This window comes from Rattus rattus, chromosome 16 (assembly GCF_011064425.1).
Source record: "Rattus rattus isolate New Zealand chromosome 16, Rrattus_CSIRO_v1, whole genome shotgun sequence".
NCBI lineage: Eukaryota > Metazoa > Chordata > Mammalia > Rodentia > Muridae > Rattus > Rattus rattus.
In genome coordinates, this window is record NC_046169.1 from 42696054 (window position 1) to 42713833 (window position 17780).

A 17780-nucleotide genomic window follows, 5' to 3' on the forward strand; every position below is an offset into this window, starting at 1 on the left:
TTCCTTGTCAGAGAGAGAGAGGCCTAGTGGGAGAGAACTTGGGGCAGGAACCAGCAACCAGACGGGTAAAGGCATGTCCCTCCGACTCAGGAGGAACAGCCTGAGCTAGCAGAAAAGGCCAGACAGTTAAGCAACAGGAGCCCATTAGTCTCCTATCTGGACCCCTTAGCTCCTTTGCCTGCCTAGGTCATCTATCAAAACAACACAAAACAAAACAAAAAACAAGTGAATGCCACTTCCAAACAAGTGCAGTGGCCCAGGAGCCTGCACAGGCAGGGAACCTGCAGGAAGGAAGGGCCAGGCAAAGGGTCCGGTCTCTTACATGGGTGCTGTGGGGCCTAGACAGGACAGGTTGGTCTGACGAGAGGCCGTGGGTCACTTGTGCTCTACCAGAGCACCAGCCATTCAGTGGCACAGCCACACTGAAGCCTTGTGCTGCTAGGTGGAAGGCAAGGCTACCCTGGAGGAACCATGGCACCCGCTAGGCGTGATGTGCTGGACTACAGGGGGCAGGTAACTTCTACATGGCACACAACCCTGCTTACACCTTCCCACGACCACATCAAGGGTCTTCTTTCCTAACACGGGGTTTTGAACTAGGTGCCCTGGTGACAGACAGGCACTGGTGACAGACAGGCACTGTCCACTGATGCCGAGAGCCGTGGATTCCTTCTGAGTCTGGAAGGCGGTGGCTGTGCCTCCAGGGGCCGAGTATGAGGGCCTTGGCACCCAGAGCCTGCTTCCCGCCCTCCCACAGCTGCAGAATGGGACTGTGGGGGACCACCCAGCGCCCACCAGCAGGCTTCAGCTCCCTACCTGCCCAGTTGGAGGGATGTGAGAAGGCCTTGCTGCTCTGCACTGCCTTCATGGCCTCACCCAGGGAGGCGCTGGCCTTCAGGCCGTTCAGCAGGGATGAGTAGAAGGCGTGGACAAACATCTTGGAAGCTGCGACTGGAACGGGCCACAGAGCCACGAGTACGCACTGCGCACCAGCAGCTAGGAAGGCCCGTGTCAGTGCTACCAGGCCATCCGCTGTGACACGGCTGTTGGCCTCCTGGGAAGAGCTGAGCACCACTAGCTTCACAGACAGCCGCAGGTCCAGGAGGTCGGCCGCGGTGAGGAGCAGCTCCCGCAGCGGTGGGCAGTCTGAGATGCTTTCCACATCACTTGCGTCATCCTGCACCCGCAGCGACTCGGGGATCGTGTAGGGGTGACCAAAGGAGCTCTTGCTGCTGGCGGGGTTGCCCTCTGTGTTGGGCGTGAGGACTAAGGCCGAGAGTTTCCAAGAGACATGGGTAGCAAAGTGGATACACTCAGCCTGGGTCAGGGCACTCATGACCCTTTCCTTGGTGGCCATACTGCCCACAAGGGGCTGGCAGCCCAGAAGCTCTGACACCATGTATGCCTCCTCTTCTGCCGAGGGCATCGGCCCCCACAGCCACCTGTCCATCACTGCTGAGGGGAGCTTAGGGTTGCCTATGACAGCTGCCATGGCGGTGGAGCTGGAATACGTGGGCGGGGTCTTCCTCAGGTGACCCTGTAAGGAGAGGAGACCCTGTCAGCTGGGCATCTGGTGTCCTGGTATCGTCACTCAGCCTGGGTGTTGAGCATCTTTGTGATCAGTAGAGCCAGTCCCCGCTGCCAGCAGGGTAGAGGCTTCTGCCAGCCAGTGCCTAATGTGCTTTGTAAGCCTGCCAGCGTCAGAGACACCGGCTCCCTTCCCACCTGGGACCTGTACTCCGCCACGGAGACTCCAGAAGCTCGCTCCTTTCCCTCTGCCTCTTGAGAAACATAATCCGACAACAAACCACCGAGGCAGAACCTACCCCATATACACTGGGCCCTGGGCCTGGGCCTGGGCGCTAAGCCTGTCAGCCCTCCAGGCTGCATGGGAGACCCCAGAGTCGGGCAGTGTGTTACCTTGGAGTGCGGACCAAGCGAGCGGACGGCAGGCACGGCGATGAGGGTAAAGCGCTCATACAGGTACTCGTTGGAGGCGCTGCCCTTCAGGAGAGCAAAGGGGACAAGGTAGAGCTCCCCCTCCAGAACCAGAACCAGCTGCCGGTGCCGGCCCACGGGGCCGCTGGAGTGCATCAAGCCCTGCAGAGTAAGAGCAAGAGTTGACTCAGGGAAAGAGGCAACGCCCAGGACTGCACTGGTCGACTGTCAGGGCTGGTCTGGAAGCTGGATACTGGACATGCTACCCTGTACAAGTGTCAGCAGGTATCCTGCCTGACTCAGAGGTGAGGCCCTTGTGTGCCTCGCTGGGAGATAGAAGGTTAAGTAGTGGACAGTCTGTCAAGGTCTGGGAGAGACTGAGGCAGGGAGATGACAGTCACCAAGCCTGAAGGGGAATGGCACCCAAAGAAAGCAGCTGTTGGTGGACCCAGGTGTTTTACCTGGAGTCTGAGGATGAGTGCAGAGGGAGCTGCCCTAGAGGCACCCCAAGACAGCAGGAAGACTGGGCTGACACCATGACCCAGGAGTGCACGCAAGGACCCTCTTGGGCAGCAAGGACTCCATGATGTGAGCCTGACGAGTCTCCCATTTGGTGAGCACAAGGCCAGATACTCAGAGCGAGAATGAAGGATTTGGGGTCACGGCATGTGTCTGTGGCCCAGGAACTACCGTGATGATCGGGCCTCTTCCCCAGGGCCTGGCTTTGAAGGTGCTGTCTCCACTTATGGCTTCTGGGGATGAGAAGGTATCAGAGAGGCAGCATCTCTCCCGACAGAATTTAGGTTGAGGACCTGGGGCAGTCGGTGTGCAAGGTAGACACCGGTTCGCTCTGCCCAGAAGTAGCCTTTTCCAAAGTGGGGCTGTGATGTGGAAGAGGAAAGCCAGCTGGGAAGATGACCCAGAACCCAGGCGTGGTGATGCACACCCATAATCCCAATACTCTGGGGAGAGGAGGCCGGGGGGCGGTGTGTGTGTGTGCATACCCATAATCCCAATACTCTGGGGAGAGGAGGTGGGGGGGTGCATACCCATAATCCCAATACTCTGGGGAGAGGGGGCGGAGGGGTGCATACCCATAATCCCAATACTCTGTCTGGGGAGATGCACACCCATAATCCCAATACTCTGTCTGGGGGGGGGGGGTGGGCACACCCACAATCCCAATACTCTGTCTGGGGAGAGGGGGGGGGTGGGTATACCCTAACACTGGAGACCGGGGCCTACACTGGAGACCAGGACTGTACTTGAGGAGAAGCATGGGAGGAAGTGGGGGAGGAGAGAGGGAGGCTGTGAGTGAGGAGTGTGGCCGATGGTCAACAGAGATGGAGTGGAAGCCGCCGCAGCCCCGGGGTCGTCTACAAACGCCTGCCTCATGGTCCAGCACGTTTCCTGCCGACACGGCGAGGTTGACAGGCTGTGCCCTCAGGAAGCGAATGTGCTCATTCGACCCAGTTGCCTGCTCCTGGGGGCACCTGGCCGAGGGTGGCAGAAATGCTGGCTAACCCAAAGTGACATGTGCCTAGTGGGAAGGCCAGGCTTCGCGGCCCTCAGGCCTTGCTTCCTTTATAATCTGGCTAACACTGGAGGAGAGTGGAGAATTGAAATCACTGCGCTGCTTGTTTGCTTTACAAGCCATTCCCAAGAAGAGCTAAATGAGCTGTTGTGGGGCACAGGGAGTAGGAACGGCTTCCCCGAGCTGCCCGAAGGGCGTGTGTGCTCACAGAGGGTCAGTAGGAGTGTAGGCATCTAGGTCTTATGCACACCAAGGCCTGAGCTAGACCTCAGTGGCAGGAATGGCAGGGCCGTGAGCTCAGAGAGGTCACCATGAGGTCATCAGGTAGGTCATCTGGAGGCTCTACAGAGAAAATGCACCCTGGTGCACGGTCACAGGGGCTCTGCTAACTCCACACATGCCACAGGACCTGGGCCACAAGCACAGACAGTGGCCATGTGTCCTGGAGGACAGTGTCCACTAACATGGCTGTGCTATTGTGAGTCCCTCCCCAGAGGCCTCGGCTTTCCGATGCACTGCTGGGCAGTGCCCATCCTGTGTTTGCAGCAAAGCAGTGTAAGTGTGTGAGAGGGCCTGCTCATGAGCGTACAGTGTGTGTGTGTGCAGAAAAGCAGTGTGTTTAAGAAGCCGTTACTGAGTAAGACTCGGCTGTGTTAGCCCGACACCGTTACAGACATAGGATGCCAGTTCAGAGGGTGGCAGGTACCAGCATGGGTGCCAGGCTGGGTCCTGCACTGGAGGCTGGAAAGGGCCAGGAAGACCTGGCTCAGGAAGGTGGGTCCATTAAGATGAGAGCAGAGCCAGACAGCAGGGTGCCCTGACCTGGGAATAAGTGGCCCATTGTGCAGTGTGAGTGAGGACGCTCTGGTGAGGTTAGGGAACAGCCTGCCATGTGTCAGTCCCACCTGGAGACACACTGGAAGAATAGAGGAAAGATGTGCCAATGCACGGTAGCCAGTGCTCCCAGGTGAGCCACAGGATGGGGGACACCCTTGAGCCTCACAGCCTGATCTTGCTGTCTGGGCTCCTCGGATGTTGCCTCATTGGACAGCACCAAGCCTGGCACAGACCTGAGCATATAAGACCTCTCTCTGGTTGTGTGAAAGGAGGAGGGTGGGGGTGGGTTGGGGGACCAGCTAGTGCCAGCTCCTAAGGGAGGTGTGGGGAGCTGAGGGGTGGGTGGAAGGGAGGAGGAGAGGTGGTGGTGCTTCACACACCGCACACAGGGCAGACACACAGGACCTGTGCGGATCTGGCTGGGAAAGGGCTCTGGCTCCTGTACTCTTCTCTATAAGAGAATGACTCAGAGCCCAGACAAGCCCACCAGAGACAGGTTTTTCTGACTCCTGATATTTTCAGAACAAGATGGGGTGGGAGTAGGGGAGAGAGTCCTGATGTCTGTCTGCTCCATGGTGCAGCCTTCTGTGGGTCTAAGCCTTGCTGAGGACTGAGTGGTGTGGGAGAGGAAGGCACCGCCTGCAAGACCTGCACTGTGGCCCAGGAAGGATGGGGGCAGCCTTTGCAGAGGAAAGGAAGGGCTGTCCTGTTGCAGGTGGGTGGAGGTAGCCCTCCGTAACCAAGGAGGTGCCTCAGCGTCCACTCAAGGATTGGCTGTGTCCTCTGAGGGAGGAGGCCATCCTACGAGACAGTCAGACGGTGGGAAGGTGGACGGTGGCATCTCAGCTATGGGCCAGGCCACTCAGCCACCTTCCTCTCAACCTTCTCCTTGTTGGTCTCTGGTGGCCTGCCTGCCCTCCAGGGTGGCCTAGCAGCACACATCATGCTGTATGGGCCAGCCACAGTCTTTCTCGGTTTGTCTTGGACATGCACCCACAGTTCTGGAGTGTCTACAGAGCTCCCTCATACTGATGGCTCCTCTTACCCCTAGCTAGTGCCTTCCAGGTAGCCTAGGGTGCGACTTTACCTCCCGACTACTGTGATGGCGGGCATTTCTGGAGTGGAGACGGAGGCTAAGGAGAAACAGCAAGATGGGGTGGGAGGCTCCTTTGTCCTCTGCATGGCATGGGCAGAGCTCCCACTACCTGCACAGGACAATGCCAGCGTCCCTTCCTCACAGCCCAGGAAGCAAAGGGAGCTGCTGTAGCACGGGCCACAGCACAGGCTGTCAAGTGTGAGGTGTGGCTATCCACAGTGACTCGGCCATGCTGGAACAGCCAGTGGTTGGTGCCACACCTGGCCTCCAGCCACATGTCATTTTCCCTCTGGCCTTTGCAGACAGCTGTGTATCTAAACCGTGTAAATGGCCTCTTGGAGCGCCAGATTCAAATTTTACTTCAAGCAGAGTGGAAGCAAAGGGGGATACAACGGTGAGGCTGTGAGCCCAGAGTCTGAGGGTCCAGAGGCCTCTCGGGGTCCGCAGAGTGAGTGACTGCCCCTCCCCCCCTGGAGAAGGCCCTGCTGCAGCCTGCCTCGAGGGCACGGTGCCTTGCACTGGGTGACACTTGCCTGCAGTGCGGAAGGTCTGCATGTGGGTGGAGGAACATCATACATGTTGCTGGTAATGTACAGGGCCACACTCCAAGTCAGCCCTGAAAACACCCCTGGCCACAGGTTGTCTGGCCACATGGGCTTCAGAGATGAGATGGATCCTTTGTCCTCTCTCAACGGAAGGGCAGACCTTGTCTCAGGGCCACTGCTGTTCTTAACACCTTTAATTAAACCGGTTGGGACCACCTCACCCCACCTCCTGCCAGCCTTTCACTCAAACATTCCATTCTGTTCCTTGGTGACATTAGGCTGGGTCTGACTTAGCACTTGCCGATGGCCCCTGTCACCCATCCTGACAGCACAGGACAGTACACTTCCTGGGCAAAATATTCAGCCAGAGGCTGGTGTTCCACCCCTACAGTAGAATATTCCGTCCCACTTTCCGTACTGCCGGCCTGTTCCCTAACAACAAGACCACAGCTAAAAGAAGGCACTTGTTCAGATAATCACATGCTCCATATGATGGGACCAGTGCTTAGGCTCGAAGCATCCACGATTCTGTCTCAGGGCTCCAGTCCTGATCTCAGGTTTCTGTGAAAACGTGGAGGGAGGGAACTGGCTGTTTCTGGAAGCTGACAGTGGGACTCCCCATAAGGCTGGCGGCATCACGCGCCCTCTGGTGGTCTCTGGAGAGGAGTGGCACGTTTACAGAAGGATTCCCAGAGGACGGCCATGAGAGGCCGGGAGCTCCTGGAATTGATGGGTTATGACAGCTGCTGGGCTGTCGCCAGATTCAGGGCAGTGTGTACCTGGCATGTCTACATACGCATGCTAAATATGCAGCTTCAGCTGGACGGGAAGAGGAATCCCAGGTTCTCAGACGTGCTCTCCTTGAGACACAGTGGATCCCTGAGCAGAGGCTCGCCATGCTGCATAGGGTGCCTGAGAGCTCCTGGCTCACACTGTCCTGCATCCCGAGCGCTGGGACTGCAGGATAGGCCTCAGCCAAGGGGTGAGCAGGGGTCACTCCATTCTCACAGTTTATTCCAAGGCCTTGCACAACTTTGGCCAGATCTCCCCTCCCCTCCCCCCTTTTGAAGCTGCTGAGCTCATGGATTGTGTTTAAACCTCTGACAAAGGAATCTTTTTTAGATTCCAGGGGTCCAAGAAACGCTTTGAATCGTGGAGTGAGCCCACAGCCTTCGGACAGAGGCATCGGTCCCTGGCCTGCAGTGGACACAGTCCTGGTGGGTACCTGGTGGTCATGTGAAGGTGCTTTCTGATGGCTGTTTTACCCCTTTAAAGCTGAGACCACCCTCCCTTGCACCTCTGCAGGAACAAGAGGGTGTGTGGACGTGGCTTAACGCACTTAGTCTGGGGGTGTGACCACAGAAGAGAGACTGTGGGAGAGGGACTGTCTGAAGCACACCCCGCTGACTCCAGGCACTTGGTGAGCCCTGCCCCCAGCAACCTCCTGGCCTCAGCTTCCTCTGCTGACTCCCAGCTCAGCTTGGACTCACCAAGTGTTGGTCTCCTAGGGTGAACAGCGCCTCCACCAGGTACTGCCAGGTACTGCCCCAGCCTTGTACACAGGAAACTTGGCTTGGGTGGCTATAATCCCTGGGGGCTGTCTGGCTTCTAGTTCTTGGAAAGCCCCCAGTTTACCACAGGTGGCCACAAAAGCCATCGCCCTGTTTCTCCCTAGGGCCCCCTGCTTTCTGTGCTGTGTCAGACCCCATGCAAATGTGCTTCTGAGAGCAGCTCTATCAGGTGCCCAAATGCTCTAGGCCTCACACCAGCTGCTGAGGGACAAGAAGCCGAGGGGTGGTCCTGGCCCTGACTGGGGAGTGAGAAATAGCCAAGAGCCAAGTCCTGAGACACCATGTTGCTGTGTGGATGGCAGAGACCAGGGGACAGGGTTTCAGGATGGAGGCCTTGCTGAGCTGGGCAGGGGAGGAGCCAGGCAGGCAGAGCCCACAGTCGCAGTCGTCTTCCTCAGCATTGGTAGAGCAAAGGATGGAGGGGGCTCAGGCAAGTGAAGGATGGGGAGTGGGGAGCACTGATGGACTGCAGGGAGTGGGGAGCACTGATGGACTGCAGAGGGCTGCAGGGAGTGGGGAGCACTGATGGACTGCAGAGGACTGCAGGGAGTGGGGAGCACTGATGGACTGCAGAGGGCTGCCGGGAGTGGGGAGCACTGATGGACTGCAGAGGGCTGCAGGGAGTGGGGATCACTGCAGGGTAGTGGGGAGCACTGATGGACTGCAGAGGGCTGCAGGGAGTGGGGAGCACTGATGGACTGCACTGATGGACTGCAGAGGACTGCAGGGAGTGGGGAGCACTGATGGACTGCAGAGGGCTGCCGGGAGTGGGGAGCACTGATGGACTGCAGAGGACTGCCGGGAGTGGGGAGCACTGATGGACTGCAGAGGACTGCAGGGAGTGGGGAGCACTGATGGACTGCAGAGGACTGCAGGGAGTGGGGAGCACTGATGGACTGCAGAGGACTGCAGGGAGTGGGGAGCACTGATGGACTGCAGAGGGCTGCGGGAGTGGGGAGCACTGATGGACTGCAGAGGACTGCAGGGAGTGGGGAGCACTGATGGACTGCAGGGAGTGGGGAGCACTGATGGACTGCAGAGGGCTGCCGGGAGTGGGGAGCACTGATGGACTGCAGAGGGCTGCAGGGAGTGGGGAGCACTGATGGACTGCAGAGGGCTGCCGGGAGTGGGGATGGACTGCCTGGCGGGGTGGGAGCTCGGAGGGACTGCTGGGAGCTGAGATGGGGGGACTGCAGAGGAGTGCAGAGGACTGCAGGGAGTGGGGAGCACTGATGGACTGCAGAGGACTGCAGGGAGTGGGGAGCACTGATGGACTGCAGAGGGCTGCCAGGAGTGGGGAGCCCTGCTGGGACTGAGAAGGAGTGCAGAGGACTGCAGGGAGTGGGGAGCACTGATGGACTGCAGAGGGCTGCCAGGAGTGGGGAGCCCTGCTGGGACTGAGAAGGAGTGCAGAGGACTGCAGGGAGTGGGGAGCACTGATGGACTGCAGAGGGCTGCCAGGAGTGGGGAGCCCTGCTGGGACTGAGAAGGAGTGCAGAGGACTGCCGGGAGTGGGGAGCACAGACAGGAATGCAGAGGAGTGCTGGTGGCAGTGGGGGGTGGGGGCAGGAGGCTGGACACCGCAGTTCCCCCTGCCTGCAGCCCTGATGTGTTTTGCACCCTGACCTTTATCCCTGTGCTAACCAGACATGTCCTCCAGATGGTCCTCATGTCCTACAGAGGAAAGGCATCAGGAAGGGTAGCCAGGGTCACTTGTCAGGAAAGGGTGCCAGTAGGCAGAACAGTCACCCACAACTGTTAGGCCAGCTGAGGTACCCATTCAGGGGATGGGGAAATCATACGAGAACTGTGAGTTGCTGAGGGATGCTCCCGCCTCTGTAGACAGAATAACTGCCTGCGATGGTCCTGCCTGAAACAGGCCCCTGAACGTTCAGATCCACCAAGGTCCCCGCACCATCAAAGAGCACCGTTTAAATTAAGCAGGGACGTGGCAGCCAGAGAGCAGGGTGGGTTGTAGTCGGTGTCTACAGCACTGGACACTGGTTCTGTGTTTGAGACCCAGGCAAAGAGCAAGGGGGATGGCCTGGGTCATCGGGATAAACACCCAGGATTAGGTAGGCGTGGCTGGCATTCACTCCTAGCACCAACAGGGGGCTTCGCTGAGCCTCGTGGCCTGAATGCGTGCAGCCTGTGTAGAGCAGAGTGAAGCACACGCTCAGACCCACCAACCTGACTATCAGCAGCCAGTGGAGAATGTGTGTCCGCAGAGTGCTCTAGGTGGGTGTGCACGGGCACTGACCAGAAAACGATGTATTCTGATATCAAGGAGCCTCCCGTCCCAGGAACCACTTACCCCTTCCATGGGCGCGATGAGCAGATCGTACAGGGCACGGAGTGGGGGCTTGGCCAGTGAGTTCTGCCTCCTGGGCAGGGAGGAGGTCCCGTCCTTGCTGGGTGACACCGTACCACTGAACAAGCTTGTCATGCTGTGGCAGCTCCTGTGGAGACAGGACCAGGGTCGGAATCAGGCTCACCCGCCTTCGTTCTGGTGGCCTGCAGGGCCTCACAGCATGACTGCCAACTGCAGCTCATGCTTGTCCCTTGCAGGGGGTGGGGGTGTGGGCTGTCATACAACATGTGAGTTCTGTACATAACAGCACGCATGAATCTCTGTGGTGTCAGCTACATAATCGGACATCCTGGAGTGCTGGTCCTGCACGGAGCAATTGTGCTCTGTCAAGGACGAGGATTAGGAAGGGCGAGTGCAGATGCCAGGCTGACAAGGAAGGTGACATCCAGTAGCAGTGAACTCGCCTTCTAAGACAGCGATCGGCAGGCAAACCCCAGCCAGACCCTGGCGGGGGCCCCTCCATTTCACAGGGGTCCCTTGAGAGATTGGAAAGTGCTTGTAGAGGAAACACTCTGCAGCTATTTGGGGCAGTTTCACTAACACAGAGGCATCTTCATCCACAGGACCCCTGAGTCACACTCTCAAAGGATGACAAGGACACATGCTGACGAATGCAGAAAATGTGTCTAAGCACTGGCTGGCTGCTAGGCACAGTCATGGCCTCCGGGCCCTGGATGAGCACTAAGGTTGCAGGTAAATGGGGAGGAGGTGGCAGACTCTGCCTGTCTGCTTGGCAGCCTGACTTGAGGACTCAACATGGCCAGCTGGTAGCGCTCTCTGTGAGACTGCCCAGTGTTAGCAGTGAATTCCACTGTATGCCACAGGACCTACACTGGCAGGGACTGTGCCAGGTGCTGGATGGAGCAGCCGGCTGTGGCAAGTGCTCTGCCTGCTGGTGTGTGACAGCTGGGGTTCCCAGAAGCCCCCCCAACTCCCACCCCCACCCCCGTGTGCCTTTCTCACCCAGGTCTTCCCAGCCCCACCTATTTCCAGGGGCACGGAAGCATTGTTCCAGCTCCTGGGGTGCAGAGGCCTCGGCAGCTGCTCCCCTCTACTCGGGAAATATAATTACAGGTGTCAGGGTGTGCTACAGCTTTGCTGTCAGAGCCAGTGATGTGCAGAAGACCCTGGAGAGACACTCCACATCAAGGACAGCTCTCCTCTGAAGGTGAGATGTGCAAACTGTTCTCTGAAGGGATGCTTCAGCAGTGCGCAGCTCACTTCTGGCTGCACAAGAGAGCTTGGCTCAGTTCCCGCTTCCCATCAGCCTGGGAGCAGGCTGGCTCCCCAAGAAGCCCTCAGGGGCCCAGTCCCTTCTTTCATCTCTGCAACTGCCCTGGGCTGTGACGCACAGAATTTCACAGGCAGGGCAGGGGTCAAGCTTTGTATGCCACGGCTCTGGACTTGCACTACCACAGAGATCCAGCAGGTGGCGGTAGATCACTGCCTTGCCATCCATTCCCTGCTCCACTGGGGCTAAGTGAGCATCATGGATGCCTTCTCTTTGCTGGGGTGGTGCTTGACCAAAGAACCCTTCAGTCCCTTACCCCACCCGTCAGTTAAGTGAGTCAGACACATAGAAGAAGTGTGTGATGCAAGGTAACCAACATCTTGGGGGTGGAGAAAGAAATCCTGGACCAGATCTGGTTTCTAGAGGTGTGTAGCCCAGAGGATGGGGGAGCACACGGATCCACAGGGACAAATGCAAGGGAGCAGGCAGTGACCTCACTACCCAAAGCACCAGGGAATCTGCGAGGAAGGGAGTACTCAGCTAGGGTAGCCTAGGAACAGAGAGAGAGAGAGAGAGAGAGAGAGAGAGAGAGAGAGAGAGAGAGAGCGAGCGCACAAGCGAGCGAGCGCTCTGTCCTTCCTGGGAAAGCCCGACATGCTTGGCTGTGTTCCAGTGCCAGGCGAAGATCTCTGGGCCCTACAGAGGGGACGGACAGTGGAAAACAGGGCGGGGTGACGCTCAGACCTTCTGACTTAGCATCCTGGGGACGGGGTAAGGTGGTTGAGTGGGGGTCTGGAGACCACTCTCTTGCCTCAGGGTGCAGGTGAGGGATGAACCCCATCTTGCCATCACTCTGTTGAGAGGCCCAAGATGTCTCTCACGGAGCAGCAGCCACCTGGAGAGGCCAGCTTCCGGGATTACACCACATCGCTGCTCCCTGTGAACGAGTGCTGAGGCATGGGGTGGGGGCAGCCAGAGTGGGGACTGGAAGGGCCTGCAGGTCCCCTGCACGCTGGCTGCCAGCCTTCCTCATGCCACGACCCTTCAACACAGTTCCTCATGTTGTGACTTCCAACCATAAATTTTTTTCGTTGCTACCTCATAACTGCAATTTTGCTAATGTTATGGATCTTGATGTAAAAATCTTGTGTTTTCTGATGATCTTTGGTGACCCCTGTGAGAGGGTCATTTGACCTCCGAAGAGGTCGAGACCCACTGCACTAGCATATCCGGCTGGGACTGGAGTTACTAGGCATGGGCTGTGGAGACCAGAGCTAGGCTTCCAGCACTCACTGTCATTTACTGCAGCTGGGTATCGCGATACCAGGGTCATGGCGCTCCAGGGGCTACCTCTTCAGTCTGATCTCACCTCCCAACCTTCTATACGGTTTTGAGGGATTAGTTTATTGTAGGCAAGAAAGTGAATTAAGTAGTGAAGTGACCCTCTTGTTTCCACACTCAGCCTTGCTCTTGCCTGACAAGAGTCCACCAGCTATGAGCTGCTGTCGGCATACCAGGGAGCCAGCAGGTATTTGCAAAGTAGGTCCTTCGTTGCCACGCTGAGGGGGCGGGGGAGTCTGTGCAGTGCTAGGACTGGGGAAGGTGTCTACTCGGTGTCAGCTACAACCCTGTGAAGGCCTGAATCTAGTTCTGGGCTTGCTGTACTTGATCACAAATCAAAATCATATTCCTTGCCACACGGGTGGAGAAGATGTCCAGCCTGATCTCACACCTCCTTGCATCTGGCTGTGTCCTTACAATGCAGAGGGACACCCCCAAGGGCAGGAGGGAGGAAAGACCAGCCTGGCCCTCAAGCATTCGTCTTCTTTCCCTAAGTTGCTGGGGCCTGGGAAGGCAAACACTGCCGCCACCCTGATAACAATGACAGGAAACCAGGCTGCTGCAGACAAGGTACACAGTGCCCACACACAGGGCTGCCAAGCAAGGCTACCCACCCAGTCTGGTCCCTCTGCAGTCCCGGGACAGCCAGCATCCCTTTGAAGACAGGAACTATGAATTCTGACAAAATACGGCTAGCCTAAGTCTGTGAGAATAGCAGCTTTACCCGTGACCCACCCATCCGCTAAGTGGCAGGGAACTGGGGTCATGGTGGCTGGATGTGGACAAGGTCAATTTGGGGCCACTGCTGACTCCTACCGGGCTGGCTTCTTGGCCCTTTTCAGCCTCCTGAGTTGCAGGCCTGTGTTATCAAAAAGGGGAAGGCGGAGAGCCTGCCTGGCCTCCCTTTGAACTGTTGGCAGCAAGGTGGAGCACCAGACTGGCTTCTAGGGCTACCTGACGAGCCCCAGCTCCACGTCCCGTGGAGGGAGCGCCTTGCATTTAGCGGTAAGTGCCGTACCTGTGCAGGAGGTTGTTGTGACGCACCATCCTCAGGAAGCCTGTGGGGTCGGTAACTGAGTTCAGCTGCTTGTTCATCTCCTCCAACTGCTGCTCCATGATGTCTCCAGCCTCGCTTTCTGTCTCACTGCTGGCACAGGCCCTGCGGGAAACCACCAAAGAGCCGTCGGATTAAAGAAGGCATCACTGTGGAGTCGGCCTCCCGATGCCAAAGGCCCCCACTGCCTCCACACTGTGGCTCGCTTGTGCCTGTAGCATCTGCACCGCCGTGAACCGTACAGATGTACGGAGCAATGTCTGAACGGTCTGGGCCCAGCATTTAGCACTGGAGGAGCAGGCACTGTTTCCAGGCTGTGTCACAGCAGGGCTACCCCAGCACAGGAGTATTGTAGTCCATTCTAGAAACATTTGCTGATCACCTACACTGGTGCTAGACAAGATGGGGAGACGGACTCATCAGAATTTAATGGAAACCTCAGAGCACAGTCTACGTAAACAGAAATGTCCAGCAGAGCCCTGACTAGAGGCTTTGCTTCACATCCATGCTGCATGCTGTGCAGGGAGGTAAAGAGGACCACGATGACGCCCACATCACCACCCCACCCTCCCCACCTATGGCCTCCTGGGCTCACACGTAAGGGCTGAGTTTCCAGAGTGACTTATATTCTCCAGAGCTTGCATCTCCGTGATTCACAGAGTCTTAAATTCCCCTTGTTGAAATGACAGAGTGGTCTTGTATTCCTGACCCCAGCAAGCTGAGAGTAAGAAACAACGCCAGCAATACTCAGCCACTGGCCGTCAAGCCAGTCCAGAGCCTCACAGGGTCGGTGGTACATGCCTGCAATCTCAGCTCTTGGGAGATTGAGGGAGGAAAAACAAAATCATGCGTTCAAGGCCGGCTTCGACCTGCTAAGACCCTATGTAAAACATTTCCTTCCGTCAAGCAACCAGATGTGTACTAGATCCTTAGCTGGGCTGGCGTGACTGAACCCAGGCAGCCTCTGTCCTGGGGAGGCTCAGAGACAGTGCTGCTGATCACGGTAACCTTTACTCAGGAATAGCACAGTGCACTGCAGAAACAGCCACGGTTTGGGGGGGGGGTGGTGAGACGGGAATGCCAGCAAGCACGCAGGAATTGGCTACAAGTGCTGTACGTAGTAAGCCCTCAGCACCTCCTGGGCTTAGTCTTGGTCACTCTTCTGAGAGCCATAATGGAAGAGGCAGGACCAGCTGCAGCTCGGTAGGGAAGGTAGTGAGGCTTCAGGATGGGTGAGGCCAGGGAACAGTGGAAGGGAGGGCACCAAGGCCAGCCTCCCTTTCCCCCGTGGTGCCTGCTTTCTGGTCTGTCTACTATGCTCTGGCCCTTCCCTGATGGCCTTGGCCACCACACTTGCTCTTTCTCCTTTGTGGCTCTCTACACCTAAGGATTCTAGCTTGATTTCTTACCCTAGCCCTCTCTACTCCTGGGCCCCCCAAGGGATGGAGAGGGCTCTATCTTGCTCCATTCCCCTGTCTGTCCTGTGGGGTTAGCAGAGGTTCATGCTTAGATCACCAAGCTATGGAGGACAGAGGACAAAGGCTATGGTGTAACTGGCATCCTGGTGAGGGCTGGGAAAGGAGGGTACAATGTAGGCTGCATGACAGCCTCTCCAAAGTACCCACCTGTCCTGTCTGTACCTGCTCCAGCCCTGCTAGAGCCCAGCCTGCTACTCTGGTGAAGATGAAACATGCTGGCCCGGGCCGGCTCCAAGATGCTCACAGTTGCAACCTCTAAGAGAGCCATGAATCAGCACCGTGGAGCTGTGCCAGGGCTCATCCTGCTCCGGGGATGGACAGGGGAAAGGCAAGAGGCTCCAGAAAGGATTTCGGCTCAGAAGCTTGGCCTCCTGATCCTGTAAATGCATTGTCCGTCAGCCAGGTAGGAGCTCTACATAGGCATGGCCCCATTTATGTCCGTGTATCCCTTGCTAGCTATGAGCAGTTGCTTGACGAAAACCAACTTCCAATCCTGAGCTGAGATGGCAGCAAGAAACTGGTGTGCAGGCCCTGAGCTCATGGTGGAGAGGCAGGCTCTTAGTCTCAGGCCCCATGGTCATAGAAGGTTGGTTCCTTCAAAGCAAGGCTCTCCTTCCCACCGAGTGAGCCCCTCTGCTACCACTGTGCAAATTCGGTGCCTCTGACACCCCAGAAATTTTTAGAGATGCTCTCCCTCCAGAACGTGTCGGAAGCTGTAAGAAGCTTCAGGGGTGCTCCCCTGGGCAGCGGTCTAGCTCCTCTTTTCTTTCACAGTTAATTTTAGCAGAACTTTAAGATGGGAAGGGTCTGGCCTTCACTTTGGTAGGGACATCCCACAGAATGGGGTGTCACTGCAGAACATCATGCTGGCGAGAGGGAAGGGTCAGTGCAGGAGACACCTGATCGTAACTATGTTCCTTTTAGCATCCAAATTCTGAGGCTGGGTCTGGACTATGTATAAACACGGGGGCACAGAAGGTTGACATCCTCCAGCTCTGGAGCTGTGAACTGCAGTTGCCAAACGAAATGGCTGAGCAGTGATGGGTGGCCCTGCCCACATAGCCCAGGGGTCCCAGCTTTCCTCTTACATTGCGAGGCTGAGCTGCAGCTCACTGAGTCCTGGTCTTAACCTTACTTGAAAGCCTCTCTTCTGTTTAAGCACTGGAGAGGACTACTGGGCAGGGGCAGTGTCCCCAGAGACCTGTGTGCCCTTGCTGCACCAAGCTTAGCAGTAGCAGAGCCAGTTGCTGTGATACCTTTGAGACCAGAGACCATCAGGAGAGAGGTGCATGAGTGTGCACAGACACAGACGCAGGGTCCCACCCAGGCTCTTCTCTCCCCAGCAGACGTCAAACACTGCAGACCTTGTAGCCGTGCACGGCACAGTGGGCACAGACTCTGACGTCAAATCTGCTGGTTCAAGCCCTCCTTGTTCAAGGCCTGGCCCTCCTCAGCAATCCAGTCACTAATGCACTTACTTCCCCTCCCCGAATCTCCTGGGAAAGGCTTCTGTTTGAGTCACTTGCGAAATGGCTGCTCTCTGTTAAGGCCGGGACCCGGTTGCTTTAGTGTTATCTCTAAATGACACCAGAAGCCTGGTTGTCTGAAAGTAAATTATTACGTTCACCTGACAGGAGACTGTGTTCTCGTTCACACTCTACTCCCTCCCTCCCTCCCTCTCTCCCCGCTTTCTCTACTCCCTCCCTTTCTCTCCCCACATTCTGACTTGCACCTTGATGTTGCATGGATAAAAGAATAAAAATTGTCTTCCAAGTGCTTTTTAAAGAAAATCGTGTGAAGCCTGGAGCTCTGTGAGCCTGTCTCCGTGGCCTGGAATGATCTGTTCTGTGCTCCAGTGCCGGGAGGAAGGAGGGGCTCAGTGTTGTCCTGGCTTTTCTGCTCTCAGTAAATACAGTGATCAAACGGCTGAGGCCTGCTTCCTGTCAGCTCCACAGCCAGCCGGCAGGGAACACAAAGCTGTAATTGAGCGGAAGCCTCATTTCTTGGTGTCTCATTTTTAAGTCTTTGCTGGGAGCATGTTGTCAATGGCATTCTCAGTGAAACGTGTCCTTTTGCATCCTCTGAGTTGATGTGTGACGTGGACAGAGCCCAGTGCAGTCCCTGGGCATGATGCTGGAGTGGGAAGACCTGCAGCCTGGGTGACAGGGTGCATTCCCACCCTTCTAGATACTTCCCTGGGACCTAAGGCCAGCAGACCTCCTCCCTGCAGGTGAACCAGGCGAGTCACGGGGAGGGGGAGGGGCGGCGGCACACAGCACTTGGCGGGTGTCAAGGGCCATGTTTCCTTCCCATTCTGTTGTTCCTGCAAGGGCCGTGCAGGAATCACATGCACATCTGCTGCTCCACTCAGAGAGTAGTTTGAGTGCCATACGGGAGCGAATATGACAGTCTGCAGCAGAAGGCACACTGCACACGACACTTGTTACTGCGTGTCACTGCGAGTCTTTCTGGAGGTTTTATCTATTCTAGCAGTGCATGCGTCCCTGGGTGAAAATGCCAAAAGCCATAAGAAACAGTGCAGTCGCTTAATCTCCTGTGCTTTCCTGTGGTAATCATTTACCAGGGACAGATGTGGGCAAGGGAAGACACAGAGGCCCTGCCCCACGCTCACAGAGCAAGCACAGGTATCGTGTGTGTGTGTGTGTGTGTGTGTGTGTGTGTGTGTGTGTGTGTGTGTGTGTGTATGCTGTGCGTGCACGTATGCATGAGCCATCTGCACAGAAAACAGATTGTCTACACGGAAACGCATGGTACTGGACCTCT

At 56.9% G+C, this 17780-nt stretch overlaps 1 protein-coding gene across 1 annotated transcript in view; it reads right to left on the reverse strand.

The window, feature by feature from the left end:
- The window catches only part of Ttc28 (tetratricopeptide repeat domain 28), a 407017-nt gene that overhangs the window by 9425 nt on the left and 379812 nt on the right, over positions 1-17780 (reverse strand). The window contains exons 13-16 of the mRNA XM_032886506.1: positions 13483-13623; positions 9836-9980; positions 1921-2100; positions 817-1537 (exon numbers count right to left, since the gene is read on the reverse strand). Coding sequence (XP_032742397.1) covers positions 817-1537; positions 1921-2100; positions 9836-9980; positions 13483-13623 — 1187 coding nt within the window. The remainder of the gene's footprint in view (positions 1-816; positions 1538-1920; positions 2101-9835; positions 9981-13482; positions 13624-17780) is intronic.